General features: G+C 65.7%; 1 protein-coding gene across 6 annotated transcripts in view; it reads right to left on the reverse strand.

The window, feature by feature from the left end:
• Ncor2 (nuclear receptor corepressor 2) overlaps positions 1-13,599 on the reverse strand; it is a 105,734-nt gene extending 92,135 nt beyond the window's left edge. For all 6 annotated transcript variants that reach the window (XM_078039358.1, XM_078039355.1, XM_078039359.1 and 3 more), the window contains exons 1-3: positions 13,184-13,599; positions 5,162-5,371; positions 722-849 (exon numbers count right to left, since the gene is read on the reverse strand). In XM_078039358.1, coding sequence (XP_077895484.1) covers positions 722-849; positions 5,162-5,266 — 233 coding nt within the window. In that variant the 5' untranslated portion in view covers positions 5,267-5,371; positions 13,184-13,599. The remainder of the gene's footprint in view (positions 1-721; positions 850-5,161; positions 5,372-13,183) is intronic.
• Positions 13,600-18,636: the final 5,037 nt, after the last annotated feature.

Here is an 18,636-nt window from a genome sequence, read left to right on the forward strand (position 1 = left end):
CAGGTGGCCTCCCTGCTGTGTGCCCCTCACACTTCTCCCTCTGGGCAGCCGTGGTCCCCGGGAGCTTGCTGGACACCTCCCCGTCCCAGGAGGTCTGGTCCCAGGCCCCTTCACTGCTCCTGTCCACTGTAGCATCCCAGTGACAGGGACACAGCAGGTGCTCAGTTAGTGCACGTGGACTGACTGAATGCCACCCAGAGCCCCGGGGGCTGGGCCGTGTCTCGCTACACCTGCAAGGAGTCCCCGGGCGCCTGCCCACCCCTTCCTCCACAGCCGGTCAGGGTGGCCTTCTGTGCCTTCCCAGTTGAGAACTACACTGGGACCAGGGCCTGGCAGGAGGCACATGGCATCAACCCAAGTACTGCACAGTGTCCCCTCGTCACTCAGAGACATGGCCTGGCTTGGAACGGGATCTCTGTGGATGTCCTGAGACTAAGAGGAGAGCCGGGGAGCCACCCTGCTGGCCCTGCCCATGGATGAAGGAGAGTCAGGATGGGGAGCAGCAAAGGAAAGGCAGCGAGAGGAGAGGAGGGGCTCCCGGCCCAGGTGGACACGTCCCTGCACCAGCGGCTGGCACCTCCCTCCAGAGCACACACCCATGCGGCCACCAGGTCAAGGGCAGGCGGGCAACGGACACCCCTCACCTAGCCCGGCCCTGCGGGGGCCCCAGCCCACCCCACCTCTACCCTCTTCCCGAGGCGGCCCTGGCGGCCCTGCTCACCGTTCATTCCCGGGCTGGAACTCGGACAGCAGCGAGGGCCTCCTCCTCTGGGGCTGCATGACGGGGCCAGGCGACAGGTGGGCGGCATAGTCGCGGGGCGTGCGCTGGTAGTCCAGCAACCCCACGTCCTGCAGAAGGGGAGACGTGAGCCGGCGGGCACAGGGGCAGGAAGGGGCTGCCTGGCCCTGCCCCGCCCTGTCCCCTGCCCCACCTCTGCCCTGCCCCCTGCCCTTGCATCCCCCCACCCGCCCGCCAGTAAGGAAGAGTCACGCGAAGGTTGGTCCACCTGCTCCTCACAGGGACCATCGGTGCCCCGACTGCGCCCACTTTCCAGACAACACACTGGGGCCAGGCAGGGCTCATGGGGTGCGGCCATCCAAGGCCACCGGCTGGTGAAGGCCAGACCAGCTGTCCGGACGGCCCCTGCTGCCCAGCCAGTGGAGCAGAGGAGGGCTGGGCAAGAGGGGCCTCGGGCCCACCCGTCTCCCTCGGCTGCCCAGCAGGGCGGGCACAGGAAGCAGAGCCTCACGGCCCCAGGAACGAAACTGCCCAGGGACCAGGTCCAGCGCACGGGGACAGGATGCTGGATAGAAAGGGAGCTTGGCAGCCAGATAGGCGGGACTAAGGGCCCGGCCAGGCGTGGCCGAGGAGGGGAGGCCAGTCCGCGGTATGCAGGGACCCAGTGCCAAGCGTGTTGCATGGAGGCCAGGCCAGCAGTTCAGCGGAGGCCAGCCCCTGGAGGCCGAGCACATGCCACACCAGCAGGTCACCAGGCCACCAGGGAAGGCAAGGCGCAGCTTTAGTGAAGGCCGCGCTTCACCAGCCCAAGCTCTCCAAGACCCGGCCCGGCTCCCCCGGCCATCCAGAGACAGGACCTCACAGGACTCGCAGCCCAGCGCAGGGCGCTCCCAGAGAGACGGTTTGGAGGACCCTTCCCTCAAAGCCTCCTCATACCCAGCCACCCACAGACCCTCGCTCTGCACTTTTCTTTTTTTTGTACTGGACTCAGGGACGCTTAACCACCACGTCACACCCCCAGCCCTATTTTGCATTTTATTTAGAGATACGGTCTCACCGAGTTGCTTAGGACCTCGCTGTTGCTGAGGCTGGCTTTGAACAAGATCCGCCTGCCTCAGCCTCCCAAGCTGCTGGGATGACAGGCGTGTGCTCTCTGTCAATCTTTGTGTGTGTGTGAGTCTGTGTGTGTGTGTGTGTGTGTGGCACCAGGTACAGAGCCCAGGGCTAGAGCACGCAAGGCGAGCACCCCAGGGCCAAGCTCCCGTGGCCCGCACTCCGCAATCCCTACCCAGATGGTAGGGCCAGGGTAAAGGCACCCACACCTTCCCCAAGGGCAGGTCCACCTTTGCCAAGCACATCCCTCTCCCCCCAGGGAGAAGTGAAGGCTGTCAAATCCCCTGGGCTCTGAGTGGTAAGGGCAGCCTGGTTTGAACCTCTCCCCAGAAGACAGATAGCTGTGCTGATCCCAATCCATTCGCACTGTCTGCGGGACACCAGGCCATGCCGTGCGCCAATTGATTAGTGATGTCTGGCACAGACGTGGCAGCAGACACAGGGTGGAGAGTAACTTAGTGTCCTCTGGACATCTTGTCTGGGTTTTCCACACTGTTTCTTGGGAGTGGGCAAAAATACCCAGCCACTCTTGTCTTGTCTGGCTTTTAACTTTCAAGCAGTTGTTTTGCAGAGAATCGGGGAGAGATCACGTGCAGGGTAGATTCTCCCTCAGACCCTCAAGGGCCCTGCAGGGAACAGGAGCCTGGACACGGGGTGGGGCTGGGAGGACCCCTGTCCTCCTCCAGGCTATAAAGCCCCCGGGAAGGGCCTCCCAGAGCGGCCAGGGGGGATCCTGCTACGCAGCTTCGGGCTGCAGCTGCCTGTCCCTTACTGTCCCTACCTCAAACCTCGGGAGGCTCCACTCACAAATGGGCACCACCCAGGGGAGAAGCCTCTACGCCACGGTCACCAGGGCTGGGCAGCTGCCTCCTGGTGCCCCCCACAGTGCCCAGCACCAGTGCCCACAGCATGGGCAGGAAGCAGCCAGGGCCCTGGGCAGGAGCGAGCGGCCAGGCAGAGACCTCTCCAGGGCACAGGACAGTGACACCAGGCCTTCCCGCGGGAAAGCCAGATGAGCACAGCAGAATGAGTGGGCGGAACAGCGCTGGCCACAGGGGCTGGGGAACCCACCACATTGACTCTGACCCCAACTTCCCCGGGGGGGAGCCGGGGTCCCTTCCGCGGGTATCCACTGTGATGTCCACATCAGGGGCTGCCCAGGAAAGCAAGACCGGGAAGAATCAACCAAGGAGGCCCACGGTGGTCACCTGGGCTGGACACGGCCAGGCTGGAGCCACCGGACGCCATCTTGGAGCAGTCCGCCTGCCGGGCTGCATGGCGTTGACGCCAACACCCCAGACAGCAGCTCCCGTTCACTGAACTGCCCTGTGCCCTGCGGCAGGGAAGCCCTGGCCGTTCACCCCTCCCTCCGCAGCCTGCGAGGCAGCGATACGGGGCCACGGAGGAAGCAGCGAGGCTCATAGGGGATGAGGGCCTCTCCAGGTGCCACCAAGGATGGGCAGGCAGGATCATGGGCTCACCCTGCCCAGTGGGGCCGGCAGCAGTCCTAAGCCCAGACCTGCCTACTCCCCACGTTTCCAGTGCCACTCCTCAGAAAACGAAGGGAGCCCAGAGAGTGGCCCTCACCCCCGGAGGGTCCAGGACACCACGGCTACAAGTCAGCAGAGGAAATGGGCCCACTCCTGGACCCCGCGGTCACGGGCCCTCCTGGTGAGCCGGGGACCACCCTACCACTTGGCACAGGCCAGGCCCACCCTCCTCCAGCCCAGCACAACTAGACCCCAGCCCCGGGCCCACCTGCTCACCGTGCCCCACATACGTCAGCTGGCTCTGTCCCCAGGCCTGGGAACGACGGCAGACAGGCGGGGAGACTCGCTGAGGAACAGTGTGAATGGGCAGAGGCCACGGAGTCCTGCCCCAGCCCCAGGGGCCCTCAAGGACCAAAGGACCCCTCTCTAGCCTGCCTCTGAGGGCAACTCCCAGCACCCTGGGCAAGCTGCAGTGGCGGGGACACAGCTAACAGAGTCCCTGAGCCCCACAGAAGTGCCCACGTTTCCAGTGCCACTTCTCAGAAAATGAGGGGAGCCCAGAGAGTGGCCCTCACCCCAGGAGGATCCAGGACACCACGGCTACAAGTCAGCAGAGGAAGTGGGCCCACTTGGGGGCCTGGCCCATCCCCACCCGGCCCAGGCAGGGCCCTCTCTGGGGACTTCGCCAAGGTCCCCAGTGCCAGTCAGTGGCAAGGTGCACACAGGGGCAGAAGCCCCCAGAGCCCGAAGGCTGGTAGCAATGCAGCGGCCCCAGCACGGGCCAGTACTCTGCCCTGCCCCCCAGGGCCAGCCCCCACCTGCTGCCAGCAGGGGACCCCATACCTGTTGTGACAAACTGGGAATCGCCTAGATGGTCTTTTCTAGGGCGCTGAGGAGCACCACCTACGGCAGGGCCAGCCACAGGCCCACGTCCAAGGGCTCTACAGGGCCCGGGGGGTCCCCTGAGAGGCTACCGCTGGGGGAAACAGGGGTCCCAGGCTTTGCAGGGCCCATGGGTGGGGCCATGCCCACCATGGCTCCCGCCAGGCCGATACCCACCCACTGAGCGTCTGGGGCTGGTCACAGTACGCAACAGGTGTCCAACAGATGCCAGAGAGGACCAGGAAGTCAGTGAGGAGTGAGGGGGAAACTAGGCCCTGCTTGCAGGCGGAGGGGAGCAGCTGGGGGCACACAGGCACACCAAGGCCTCCCGTCCACAGGGCAGGCCACTGCCCAGCCAGGGCAGCTCCAGGTGGCACAGAGGCCGCCCTGGGCCCCACACCGGGCGTCCAGAGACAGCATGGGCTGAGCCTCAGCCTCTCAGCCATGGGCCTCACCACAGTGAAGCAGCGGGGAAGGGAGTGAATGGCCCCCAGGAGACCTCCCCAACCCCAGACAGGAAAGCAGAGGCGGCCACTGCGAGGTCAGCCTACGTGGCAGGAACCTCACTCAGGCAAATTCAATTGCCAATCAAGAGGGGGTGGAGCCTCTGTTCAGCCAGGCCCCGCCTCCACCTTCCTAGCCTTCTGTTTTATTTTAAGGTAGGGTCTCGCCAAGTGGCTGAGCCTTGCACTGTGATCCTGCCTCAGCCTCCCAGATGGCTGGCACTGCAGGGGGGAGCCGCCATGCCTGGCTGGGCTTCCCAGCTTTCAAGATGGGAATGAAGACTTTACCAAACACCCCAGGCCTGGAAGGGCCCTAGGGCAGGGCAGCCTCTGACAAGGTGCCCTGCCGCAGAGGGTGTCCCGAGCCACAGCAGCCTGGCTTGCAGGGGAGGAAAGGAGTAGGAGCAAGAGACCCAAAGGGCGCCACCCCTTACCGTGTGGGGCCGGGCGATCTGCACCGGGTAGGAGATGCCATGGGGCGGGTAGCGGGCCTCGGTGGCCCTCCACGTCTGTGCCACGGGCTGCGTGGATCCCGACATGGTGGCAGGAGCTGAGCCTCAGGCCCTGAAGAACGCTCTGGTGACCACCACTGAGGACTAAAGGCCAGTCCTTGCCATCTGATCACGGGCCACTGTCACAAGCTCCTGTGGAGACAAAAAAGCAGATGAGTGGGGAGGGCAGGCCCTGCAGGACCAGGGCTGCCCGCTAACCGCCTGCTGATCACCCGCTGGGGCTCCCCACCCTGCTCAATGACCACTCCCAGCACAGGGCAGGGGACAGAGCCAGGCCTGCGGACACCGCACAGGCCTGGGGTCAGAGGGGACGCTGCCCCTCCCAGGCCCAGGCCCTCGCCCACCCACCCCACAGCTATGGCTCCCCACACCACAGCCGCCAGGACTCTCCTCGTCCCCAGGGCAAGGTTCTCCAAAAGCCCCTGGCAGCTCCCGCATAGCACCAGCCCGGGAGGTGTGGCCAGGGCCAGCTGAGTAGACCTCTGGTGGCAGCGGGGGCTGGGCAAGGCTGGCCTCTAGGGCCTCCTGTGGCCTCCTGAAGGATGACATCATGACATGAGGAGGGAGGGACCATGCAGGGTCAGGGCCACGCCAAGAAAGGGGCTGCACCCTGGGCAGGCGACCGGGACTTCCAGGGTCACAACCAGCACCTTCTCAGGCAGAAGCCCCGTGGCCATGCCGGACAGAACCAGAAGGACGGCCAGCCATCTTCGAGATGGGGCTGACCCCAGCCAGTGAGGGTTGGCCCTGGGCTGGAGAGAGCAGCCTGAGGGCCACCTTGGCCTGCCAGGACAGGTGCCAGCCAGTGGGAGGGCGGGGCTGCAGGACAGCGAGGCCACCCTGGGGACAGCTGGCCTGAGGCAGAGGCACCCTCCTGTGCATCCTTCCTTGCCCGCCCACGCGGGCTCCTGTCACCTGCCACAGGATGGCTGCTGGCACAGGGAGAGCAGGAATCAGGAGGCCACCTCCAAGACAGCGAGGGCTCTCCAGACACTTGGCACAGAGCCAGAGCCAGGCCGGCCCCGGGATTTCCCTGGCCGCAGGACGGCTGCCCCCTAACTGTGGCGGCGGGAACAAGCCCTGCCCAGACACCCCCAAGCTGTGTGGCCCGGGGCAAGTGGGTTCCCTTCTCTGAACCTCAGCTTCGGAGCTGCACAGCGGGTGATGTGAGGGTGGCATGGACAGAGGCCTCCTGAGCAGGCTCGGCCCAGCCGCCAGTCACTCCTGCCCACACCTGCTCTGCCCACCCGCCAGACGTCCTCACCCACAGCCTTGACAGACGAGGGCGCCACGTACAGCCGGAGCCACGGGAAGCAGCAGGAGAGTCGGTGGACGCGCGGGCAGGGCACACTGGGAAGATGGGGTCTCTGGGGACCGCGCACATGTGAGAACAGCCGAAGGCCTCCTGCTGCCCAGAGCGGGGCTGGACCACCCTCCCGACTGGCCCTCCCGAGCGGCCACCCCTCCTGCACTGCACGCCGGAGCTGGACCCCCACCGGCTACCTCCCAGGAGCCCTTGTGACACAGACTGCAGAGGGGACCCTGCACCAGGAAACCCTTGGGCTGTGGCAGCCAGAGCCAGCCGAAGCCCAAGCTCAGGCTCGCCAGCACTGACCAGGGTCAGGTGGACAGTGATGGGGAGCCCAAAGCCTGCTCAGGAGCTCCAGACTGAAAGCAAGCGCCCAGTGACCACGGAGACCATGAGTCAACAGGGCTTGGACAGCAGCGCGGGCAGGGAGCACGGTCTACACGAACCTGGGGGACGGGGTCCTGGCCTCAAGCAGGACAGCAGCAAGCACGGGACCCACAGGCCAGGCAGGAGGAAGGGGAGCCCGAGGCCTGGCCAGGGCTCAGGGACGCAGCGCAGGGCAGGAGATGGGACATGACCCTGCTCCAGACCCAGCCCAGAAAGTCACCGACCCCAGACACAGCCCAGGCCTCCAGGCAGCGACCTGTGGTCAAGACTGGCCACTGGAAGCCATAGTGTGGGGGGCAGAGCTGGGGGAGCAGGAGGGTCCAGACGTGAGCGGGCCAGACAACAAGGCCCTGCTATACCTGCAGCTGACCACCTGGGCCCAGTTGTCCAGAAGCCACAGGGTCCCCTCCCCCCAGTGGATACGCTGGCCTGAAGGGAGGGCATGAGGACCGTGGGTGGCCTCCAGCCTCAGCATGCCGGGCGAGCCACCTATGGGGACACACACCACTCCTGCCCACTGACACCCGCTCTGCACATCCCACACCCCAGCTCCCACGGGTGGCCACCCCACTCCCTCTGTCAGGCACCAATCAAGCTGCTGGGACACAGCTGCTGGTTTGGGGAGGATGTGACCCCAAGGCAGAGCCAACAAAACCAGTGATTCACTGGACATCAGGAAAGACGAGCTCTCCTTCCACTCGGGCTGTGAGGCGCTGAACACAACAGCACCTGGATCCAACTGTGCCTGAAGCTTTTTGTAGTTACATGAGTCTTTTGTGCTAAACAGGAGAAACAGGGAGTCTGCTCGCAGCCAAGAGATAGAAGCCTAAAACCCTAATTTTAAGGGGCTCAGATCTCCCTGGGGTCAGCTCTCCACCCTCTGGGTCTCTCCTGGGTGCAGGAGCCTGGGACAGGCCCAGCCCAGGAGGAAGGGGCCGCTCAGAACCCTCACCCCCGGGAGGAGTGGCCTCTCCAGCGCCAGCCCCGCGCTGTCTGGCTCTAACAGGGACACAGGCAGTGGCGCCCTGCACGGCCTGACCGGGAGCTGGGCCACTCCCCAGCAGCACGCACACCCCACCTGGGCTGTCCAGCAGTGACCAGAGCCCGGTTGCCGGGTTCTGGAGGAACACTCTGCTCCCTCAAAGAGGGCCACCGCGCCACACACTGGTGAGCGGAGCCCGGCGAGCTGCACCCACCACAGCACCCGACTCCTGGCACAGTAAGAGCCTGGCGGCACGGCCCCCTCCGCCACGCACAGCGCCAGGGGCCTCACAGTCATGGACGTGGCCTCCCCCTCCCACAGCACCACCAGCACCAGGCCAGGTCTCTGTGGCGCAGGCTCGTCACTGTACTCATTCTACAGCAAGTGGACACGGAGGTGAGTGACTTGCCCGAGGCCAACAGCCAGCAGGTGACCACACAGCCTAGGGGGGACCCGGCAGCCGCCCCGACCACTGTGCTCTGGCCAGTGCACCTCGACCTCCCTGCCCAGGCTGAGGGTCCCGACTCCCCACTAGGCTGCAGCCAGGCCCCGCCCTGCCCAAACCCCTCACAGGTCCAGGCCACGTCCTGCCTGCCACGGGCGCCCACGAGCTGTGGCAGCTGGACCTGGACAACTCCATGTCCCCCCACCGGGACCCCAGGCCTGCCAGGAACCACCCAACTGGGTCCAGGAGGAGGCAGGCCACCCACCCACCCCACTTATCGCGGCAGCCAGGTGTCCCCGACATCAGAGCAGACCCATGGACGAGGGCCCACACAGGTCTCCGCGAGGCCCGGGGTCCAGGCCACCCACTGGGAGCTGAAAGGCCAGCCCTCCGCCACCCTCCGAGCCTCCTACAGCTGTGTGGCCTCTGCCCGGCGGCCTGCCCTCTCCGGTCAGGTTCCTCCGTTCTCCGGGGCTCCTGGCCAGCGGGGGGAACCCTGCAGCCCGATTCTGGCCCACGTCCAGCCTGTGGCCAAGGTGTCGGGGGCCCAGGGAGCCTCCCGCCTGCTGGGTCCCTCGCTCCCTGGCCAGGACTGAGGAAGGTGGAGGGCAAGCAGGGACCAGGCCTGCAGTGAGGGAGGCAGGGTCAGGGGTGCCTTCCTTCCTGCAAGGGCTGGACTTACTGACCCTGACCTTGTGCTGGACACTCAGGCTTGGCCAGGGCCCAGCACCACCCAGGCCATCTAGGGCCAGTAGGCCACCGGGGAATGACCACGGGGCAGCCTTCACAGCATGCTTGCTGTCCAGCAGCCCTGGAGGCCGCCCGTCCCCCTGCAGGGCACCTGGCAGGGCCCGTGCCACCTACCAGCCCTGGTGGCCCCGAGACCCCAGGGCCTGCGCGGCTCCGTCCTCAGTGGTTCCCATTCTACTGCCCTTGTCTCTCACGGGCCACTGGCCACCGGCCACCGGGTGGAGGGTCCCCTAGGAGTCCAGAGTGGTCTCACGCAGGGCCTGGTGCCGGGACGCAGGCGCGTCTCTCTGGGGGCCACCCACGCCATCGCACCAGCTGGGACCTCCTCCTGCTGCCCCACTCAAATGTGGCACGGGGTAGCCTCTACCTGGCCACCGCGGGGTCCCCCAGGGCCCCTCTCAGCAGGCCTGGCACAGGGGCCACCCGAGAGCCCTGCAGGCGGTGACTAGAGGCGGCTGCGAGGTTCCTGAGGGCCCAGGACGCCGAGCCCCAGGGAGCAAAGGGGCCAGCAGGAGCAGACGTCTCCCCAGTTCTCAGGGAGATAAACAGGACCCCAGAGGAGCCCTGGCCCATCCAGCAAGCTGGCAGCCCATCCAACCTCTGTCTCCCCAGCCTCCGTCCCCTGTAGAAAGGGCCCATTATGACATTACAGGCCAGGAACTGCAGTTAGCCAGAAAGGAGGCCAGGGCCACAAAGGGCTCATTGTCATGCAGATGACCATGGGAGGGGCGGCTCCTCCCCACTCCCAGCTCCAGAGCTGCCAGATCACACCCCTGAGCTTCCAGAAGACTGGGCATCTGGGAGCCCCAGATCTGGGCCAAGCAGGGTGCACTCTCCCTAACCTGGCAGAGGGCCCTCCCAGGTCAGAGCCAGATACCCAGCACACAGAACCGGGAGGAAAACCAAGGGCCGCCTGGAGACGAATGGGATGATGCCCTCTAGGCACAGAAACACCGCACATCATGATGCCGTTTGTCTTTTAATGCTGTGTGTCTTTGGACAAGCCACCTACCCTCTCTGTGCCTCAACAGGGAAAAGTGATTCCATGCCAAGCTCCAGGGTTAGGTGTGCTAAAAGCCCCTTCCCCAATAAGCCAGCACTGCGCACGCCCCTTGCCTGTCCCTCTGCTTTATCCAGAAGGAGGGCAGGGGTCCCACATGGCACTTGGCAGTACAGAACCTTGCAGACCTCCCAGGGCTGCCCAGAATGCCCCAGCCAGGCAGAGGGGCCCGTGCCCCGTGGAGTCCCCAGGGCAGGACCCACCTACAGGCACGGGGTGCCCAGGAGGCCCACTGGCTGGCAAGGACAGCCCAGGCACTGAGGCAGGGCAGATACCTACAGCTACAGTGGGCGATCCCTGGGGGTCTGCACTGCCCGCCTGTCTCAGGTAGAAACGGTCATGCCCGGACCAGCTCAGAAAGCGGGGCCTGGGAGGAGACGAGGTCCCCAGGGCAGCAGCGGGAGGGGTCCTGGGAAGACACCCTTGGGGAACCAGGAGGCGGCCCTCAGCCACCCCACAACCCCAGCCCAAGGTTCTGAAGCCCCCACCTGGGGCAGAGTCACACTCGAACATGGGGCCGGGCAGGGTCCCAGAGAAGCATGTTCCAGAAAGAGTGCAAGGGTTCTCGGGCAGGACCATGCCCAGGTCCCCCAGGGACAGCCCACAGGCCAGGAGGCAGGGACGTCCCCAACCAAGTCCCTCCCTGTCCCTCAGGGCCTTTCAGGGCCGCTCTGGAGCCACAGGCATAAAGCCAGCCCTGCCCACCTCCTGGGAGGCCCAGGCCCCAGCTGTCACCTGAACCCCACTTCAGTGAGCTGAGAAGCTGAGCTCGGAGGCCCAGGAGTGAGGCTGCCAGACCCTCAGGGCCGTGGCCCAGCCCCAGCCCAGAGGTGGAGCAGGGAGGAAGAGGAGACTGGGGTCAGAGAGGGCCAGCCACCCGGGGCAGCTGCCCAGCTGGCTCCTGGCCCAGGGTCTAGCCTCTCGTGGGTCGGCCTCGGCCTCCCCAGGGGTCTCGTGGCACCTCCCTTCCGTGACCCTGGCATCAACCTCCCAGGCAGGCACAGGCGAGGCCCAGGGTGCCCCCACTCCACAGGGGACACTGGTGCCGGGGACCATGGTGGACATGAACCCAGGATGGCCCGGCCACCGTGAGCAGGCAGACCAGAGGCAGGCCAGCACAGCAAGGCCCAGGGACCCAGGACCCTGCCCGCCGTGGTCCCTGCATGGCCAAGGCAAGGCAGACACAAGGTAGGAGCCGCCGCCGCCGCTGCCCCTTGCTCAGGGCTGGCCCTCACCCAGGGAGCGCAGTCTGAGCACTGGGTTCGAGCACTCCGTGGCACCGCAAGACTCTGGTGACGGCCACCAGCTGTGTGGACCTCAGCCCGGGTCCTATGGCCTGTCCTTCATAGTGGGGTAAGGGCAGGGGCAGCCTCAGCACAGCTCCATGGCCCTCTCAAGGGACAGCAAGGCCTTGGGACTAGGGAAGGGACATGCGCAGGGCCCCCACTTCGGGAGCTGTTCCTGAAGTCCCAGGGGGGACAAGGACACTCAGAAGAGGCCACTGGCAGGGACGGCCCTGTCGCCCATCCAGGGGACTCCCCGCTGCCTCCTGCTAGCCGCAGAGTGGAGGCCCCGAGCCAGCCACCGGCCTGGCATCCGGTGTGCTTTACAGACACGGGACGGCTGCCACCTCAGCGAGCCGGACTCCCGCCTGGCCCGGCCCGCAGGCCACAAGGCACCATGGAGGGGACCTGGCCTGGGGCTGGTGGGAGTTGTCCAGGGAGGGAGCGGAACGGCTCGCAGGGGCCCGGGGCCTCGCCCAGCCCAGGAGAGCTGGGTGTCTGCCACGCTCTGCCTCGCCTGAGGACCGCAGACTGCAGGGGACAGGAAAGGACGGGGACAGGAACTGCCCCGGCCACCCTGCGTCCACACACAAGCAGGCCCCGGGTCCCAGGGCCTGGGAGACTGAGCCTCCTGGAGGCCGGGAGCTGGATCTGACCAGACGCTGACCTGCCCTTTCCTAACACCAGCAGCCGAGAGGCCAGGCCTCCGGGCCTCCCATGAGCCAGAGGCCTGTCATACTGCCCCTTGGTCACACTGCCTGTGGGGTGGGGACCAGCCGAGTATCCACCTGCCAGATGAGAAAGGTGAGACTCAGCCCGTGAAGCGGCATGTCCAGGGCCACAGGGCAGGGGCGTGTCCAACAGGACGCAGACCCCACTGTCTTCTGCCCTTGTGCCCATGCCTGTGTGGACCCCTTTACTGACCCACATCACAGACGAGGAAACCGAGGTCCGCAGCAACCAGGGTATGGCCTGAGGCCACACAGCGTGGGACGGGCCACCACAGGGCTCCACGGGGCCTGCGGAAGCAGCCTGCACACCTGGAGTGCAGACCACCACCTGCCAGGCTCAGGGTCCCCAGGGGATGTGCTGCTGCCCGCCACAGCTCCAAGCCCATGCCTCCCTCGGCCTCCTCCCTGAGGGCGCCCTGTGCAGGGCCCGCCCCACTCTCCAGTGTTTACCCCGCTGCCAAGGTCCTGGGCAAGCCCGGGCCGGTGGCACTGATTTCAAACCAGACACAAGCACCAAGCCAAGTGCCACCTCAGTGGGGAGCCGGGCACCGAGGCCAGGCAGCATGGCCACACCAGGCCGCGCCAGGCACAAGCCTGTCCCAGGCCCCCAGGACCCCAGCGGACCCCAGCCAGGCACACCACACTATGGACAATGCCGGGGTGCACCGAGGTCCAGTGGGGGCGCACCGAGGTCCAGTGGGGGCGTGCGGCCACCGTGCGTCCACTCCCAGGGGACCTTGCCACGCGCTCCCTAGACTTGAGCAACTCTGTCCAATAAGACAGCCTGGTCCACCGTCCCGCAAGCGTGGGGCCTGACCACATCTTCCCAGCTGGCTGAACGCTGCCCAGGTGGCCCCTGAGCCTGGCGACAGGGCTGGGGCTCCATCCACTTGACTCCAGAGACCCTGAGTGGCACCCCCAGCCCACGGCCCATGGGCTATGGCCCCCCAGCCTGTGGCCGCCCTCCCTGGACCTGGGGCCCAGCCACTCCTCTTACCGACCACATGACCGGTCTTGCTGGCGGCTGGGAGCTCCGCTGGCAGGAGCCCCGCTCACAGGGCAGCGGGCGGGGGGCGGCCGTGCCAGCCGGGGGGCAGCGTGGTGCACGCACAGGGGCGGCCACAGGCCTCCAACAGACTCCCAGCGGCCAGCCGCAGGCCCATCCTTCCTGCAGGGCTGCCGCCAGGCCCGGGCGGCCGCTCCCTTCCCGCGAGACTTGGGCTCCCACCCCAGCCGACGGCCCTGCAGGGGCCAGGGGCCAGGCGGACCCCCAGGCTCCTGCACGCTGCTCCCCGACACCGGAGCAGCAGAGACCCTCAGGGACAAGCCGCGGGGACCCTGACCCCACGGCCAGGACCCAGACGACGGGCCTCGCGCTGGCCTCGCCTCCCGCCGCCGGGCCTGCAGCACAGAATTACATAAGTGATCTCCGCTGGGTCGGAAGCCAGGGTAGGAGCGTCCTCCAGCCCTGGCACCCGGGATAATTCCTCATCGCCATGGAAACCTGGCGGGCCGCCAGCGACTCGCTCAAACACCGTGAGGCCTTTTTATAGCTCGGCTGGAAGCCTCTCCACTCTGGCTCGGGAGCCAGCCGGTCCCCTCCTTTAACCCGTTCCTCCCAGCTGGCCGCACAGGCTCCCAGCACCGGCCCAGGTGGACAGGCCCTGCCCGCCCTCCTGTCCTGTAGGGTCAGGCGGCCAAGGGAAGTACTCCTATCCTTTGAATCTCAGGAAAAGAAGACGCGGCACAGAACGCCGACTCCGAGTCATCTAGGTGACCGGCACAGGGAAAAACACACAGCCTCCAGGCCAGAAACGATGGAGCCCTGGCCACGGTCCGCGTGTGACTCACAGACAAGTCTGAGCGCCTCTGGGTGTCAGTCTGCCCCTGCTGGAGGGCGGGCGGGCCTGCCGTTCACAGGGGCTGAGAGGTGGCAGCGGGGCTCAGGGAAAGCTGCCCAAGCTCACCCAGTCTCGGGTTTACTCCCACGAGCAGTGGGCACATCTCTGGGCACCGCATGGGCACCGGCCTGGGGTGCGGGGAGGCAGGACCAAGGGTGGTGCACTGACACAGGCGGGCAGGGAGATCAGGGACAAGACCAAGGGGACTGGACTCAGGGGACAGGAGGGTGGAACCCAGCAGCTCGCACAGGTCCCCGGGGCCACATCAAGCGCCTCACGGGCTGGAAGGCCATGCCCGCCCACCCACCACAAGGACCAGATATCCAGGACAGGAGGCACCCAAAGGACAAGCGGCCTGCCCAGGCCTGGGACCGCCTCTGGGCAGGCCCGTTTGTGCCCTCCTTGCCCGCGGCAGAGCCGGCAAGGAGGCCCCAGGCTTTCACAGACCTGCAGGTGACCAAGCCCAGACTTCGTCAACAGGCCCCCTCGGCCCTTAGAGACCACCCCAGGGAGATCTCCAGGCTCCCGAGACCCGTGCCCAGGCCAGACGCAGGCCTGTCCCTCTGAGGGCTTCTCTTCTAGGTGGGCAGTGAGGCCATTCTCAGCCCGGAGCTCCAGGCGAGTGTCTGCAGCCGGGGACTCACCCAGCTATGGGGAACAGGGACCCAGAGCAGAGGAGGGTCCAGCGGCTGGGCTCACACCACCAGGCTGGAGAGCACGGGCTGCGCGTTCCTGTTGGTCAGCTTGTTCTGGACAGAGACCCCCTGCAAGCCTTCCCAAAGATGCCCTGGGACCTGGAGGACAACGGCCACCTCACAGTGCCCACCACTGGTGTGTCCCTTGTCACTCACAGCCTCGTTCTGCGTCTGCCCTGTGAGATGCAGATGCTTGTTGAGTGGCTTCCTGACGAGAGCCACAGGTAGCTGTTTCTGAACAGCCCATCATCAAACCTGAGCGAGCTGGGGTTCAGGGCACACTGGGCCCTGGTCAGCACTCACAGACACCTCGTCCCCAAGCCCCTGCAGTGACTAGACATGGCCAAGGTGTGCCAACGCGGCCCTCCAGGGACCTACCTGCGTGGAGCACTTTGGGGTGGGCAAGGTCAGCAATGCCACCCGCCAGGGACCAGAGCCACGCAAGCACCGGGCAACGGCTCCAGAGAGGACAGGCCAGGTGGCCCAGGCAGGGTCCCCAGCCTCCCGGGGTTGGTTCCATGCAGGCGCCTGCCTCTGCCTCTCCCAGGGTCAAGGGAATGCACCCTTCAGGTGGACCAGACCCAGACACGGCCAGGCCACGGTGGCGCACTCTGCACCCGGAAAGAGACCCTGCTCTGCACCCCCCACCCAGGCTGCAGCTTCCTGGCGGGAGGGGCAAGGGGTCAGGTCGGAAGGGACGGGGTGAGGGAGGTGGGGGACGGGGCAGCGAGGAGGAGGGAGGCACTGAGCTCAGGCCTCGGCCTCCTCATCCGAGAGGCCTCCGTGGAGAGGCGCAGGCCACACGGCCTCAGAGGGACACGATTCAGCCACAAGGACGGACGGACATCAGCTAGGATGACACGAGGTGGTGCCCAGCCCTACCCCATGGGATGAATCCAGAGGTGGAGAGCAGGCCAGGTCGCCAGGGCTGGGTACGGCGGGTGTGACCCCTGGGTATAGCTATCCTTCCGGGTGCCTGGAACATTCTGGAAGGAGGAAGCAGGGTGAAGCCACACGGTGGCCGGTGGCCGGTGGCCGGTGGCCTATTCAGGATGGTCAACTCCATGTGATAGAGAAAGAGTCGCTGCAGAGTGGACCATTCCAGACCAGCACTGCCCGCCTGGGAGCCGCTTCCAGTCAGACCTGGGGCTGTTGGGTGCTTGGCCAAGGTGTGCAGCCCTACTGTGTGCTCGCGGCCCTACTGTGCGCTCGTGGCACTGGGACTGCCCAGACAACAGAGTTTTAAAAGTTAAGTGTGATTAAAACAAAATCCACACTACCCTGGTTTCCAGGGGCTGCAGGGACAGGGTACCACAGCCTGGGCAGCTGAGAACAAGGGCCAGCGGCCCGCCCACAACTTTGAGGGCCAGACCTGACATCAGATGTCAGCAGGCCTCCTTGCTTCCCGGGACACACAGGACCCACCTCCCTTCACCTGGTGGCTCCCAGTGTCCCTGGCATGTGGCCACTCCATTCCAGCCAGCTCTGCCTTCACGAGGCCTCCGCCTGCCTCCTCAGAAGGTTGTTGGACTTGGGCCTCCCTAGTCCAGGCTGGTCTCAAGGACCTGGCCTTCATCACCTCTGCCAAGGCCACTGATCCAAGAGGTCATATTCCCAGGTTCCAGCGGGGACCACGTGCCGACCACACCACCACCCACACTCAGTGAGGCATCGCTGCCCTGGCCGCCCTGGCCAACCTGGCCCCTCTGGCCACTGTCCCATCCACTGCAGGCTGGAGCCAGGGCAGGCCCTGAGCAGCTCTGGAGCTGCCCATAGCCCGAGGCCAGCAGCTGGCCCTCTCCTCTCTGAGCCAGCTAAAGACAGACCACAGAAACCCAAGTCCCCTTCCCCAGGAGGCCCCGGGAGCCCAGGCACTGGGGATGGGCTTCCCTGATGGGGAGGGGGAAGCAGGCCACAGACATGCTTCTCAGTCAGGAGGCCACACCCTGGCAGGACGGTGTGGGGGCAGGCCGTGGCCTGCTATGGTGCAGGGCCAGCCCCCTCCCGGGAAGCTGTGGCGGGCAGCTGTGGCGGGCAGCTGTGGCGGGCAGCTGTGGAGCCAACGATTTCTCCAGACTGGCCCCAACTGCAGTGGCTTCGGGGCAGCGCTGCATAGAGCATCGGCGGGAGCAGGGCAGGGCCACCTGCTCGGGGCCCGGGAGGCCTCGTCCTGGTAGTGGCAAGGGCGGGAAGAGGTGTTGAGAATGCTCCACGGGGCCCAACCAGCGAGGGCACATTGCACTTGCCAGAGTCACATCCTCCCATGGCACCAGGCACCAGCTACTGGACGGCCAAGGCTCTTCGTCCCCCCCCGCAGGGACCCGGCCTACACCTCTGCCCACGGGACCACCTGCTCTACACCTTCCCTGGAAAGACATCTGTCCTTGGATTTAGCGGCCATCCTCGTCCAGGCTGACCCCAGTTGCCCCCAGGGAGTGCTGACCACTAGACCACCCGACCAGGGCTCGTCCCCAGCTCCTGGAGGAGCTGCAGCAGCCCCGGCTCTCGCCCTCGGGAAGACTTTCCAGAGGTGCCAGCTGACTTCCAGGACGCTCCACGGGGCACTATGCCAGGCCGCGGGGGACGTGGTGCTCTGGAGATAAGAGTGGCAGTGAGCCGCGGAGCCACGTGACAGGCGGCTGGGCCATGGCAGCTTTCCGTCCCACACAGTTTTTTTCTTTAAGAAATCAGGGCCTTGCTTACAAGCCCCAGATTTCCAGCTTTTCTGGGAACATGATGGTGGCTGGTGGCCACCCCTCCCTGTCACCCTCCGTGCTCCCTGAGTGTGTGACACCCTCTCACCTTCCCTGGGCCACCTGCCCTGCTGTGCTGGAGGCCTCCCTCTTCTCTATAGAAGAAGAGAAGGGAGTGTCTGTCCCCCTGGGCTCAGACGCCTGCCCTCCCCTGGAGGCTGGGCTGGGCTGGGGCAGGAATCTGCCTGGGAAAAGCCACACAGAAGTCAGCTCCCTGAGGCCTGTTTGTTCTCCTGGATCCGGCCATGCCTGCACTTGTCCCACCTGAACGGAGCCCTTGTTACTGGACTGGCTCTGGAGGCAAGGGCCAAGTTTTCAGAGCCATGCCCGATAACCAAATCCCCAAACCTAGAACAAAGCCAGGGGAGAACCATTAAACTGGATTTCTGCCCTAGGGCTACAGAATAGCCTCTGACCCAGGCAGCCCATCCTGGTCCCCTGGCCCTGCTCCTGGCCTCGGCAGCAACCCTGAAAGGTGGTGACCTCAGGGCCTTGGCACCTGCTGACCCCTTCCCTGGAAGGCTCCTCCCTCTTCCCTTCCTGTGGCCACCTCCTGCTCATTGTCCAGACTCCAGCTCCAATGCCACCTCATCAAGCTGACCCTTGAGCCCTGTGCCAAAAGGAGCCCTGCAAAGCAGTCACCCTCCTCCCATCCTATGCTACAGCATCCTCTCTCCCCGGTGTCAGGGCCCTGCATTTTGTATCCCCCGGAGGCCATGAGGCCAGCAGGCTGGCTGCTGGAGACAGGAAGCAGGACTCCCTGCCCTGACGACCCCGCTCAGCCGGAGCAGCTGCTGCATGCCTGGGCCCTTACGTGGTGCATGCGGGCTGCCTGCGGCTGGAGGCCCTGCCAGGAGATCCCAGCTGGCTGTGGCTAGAGCAGAGCACCCACGCGGGCACTGTAGGTGGCACCCCACAACTCCACAAATAACAGGTGCCAGTGACTCTGCTGCCTGGGTAAAGTGCCAGCTGTGTGACCTTGGGTGAGTCTCTGAACCTCTCTGTGCCCTCAGCTTTTCTGCCTATAAAACAGGCTGGTGGGAGGGGGCAGGGGGCAGCCATGATGGAGGAATGTGATGGACATCACTGTCCACAGTGCAT

The sequence above is a fragment of the Ictidomys tridecemlineatus genome, chromosome 2, assembly GCF_052094955.1.
Source record: "Ictidomys tridecemlineatus isolate mIctTri1 chromosome 2, mIctTri1.hap1, whole genome shotgun sequence".
NCBI lineage: Eukaryota > Metazoa > Chordata > Mammalia > Rodentia > Sciuridae > Ictidomys > Ictidomys tridecemlineatus.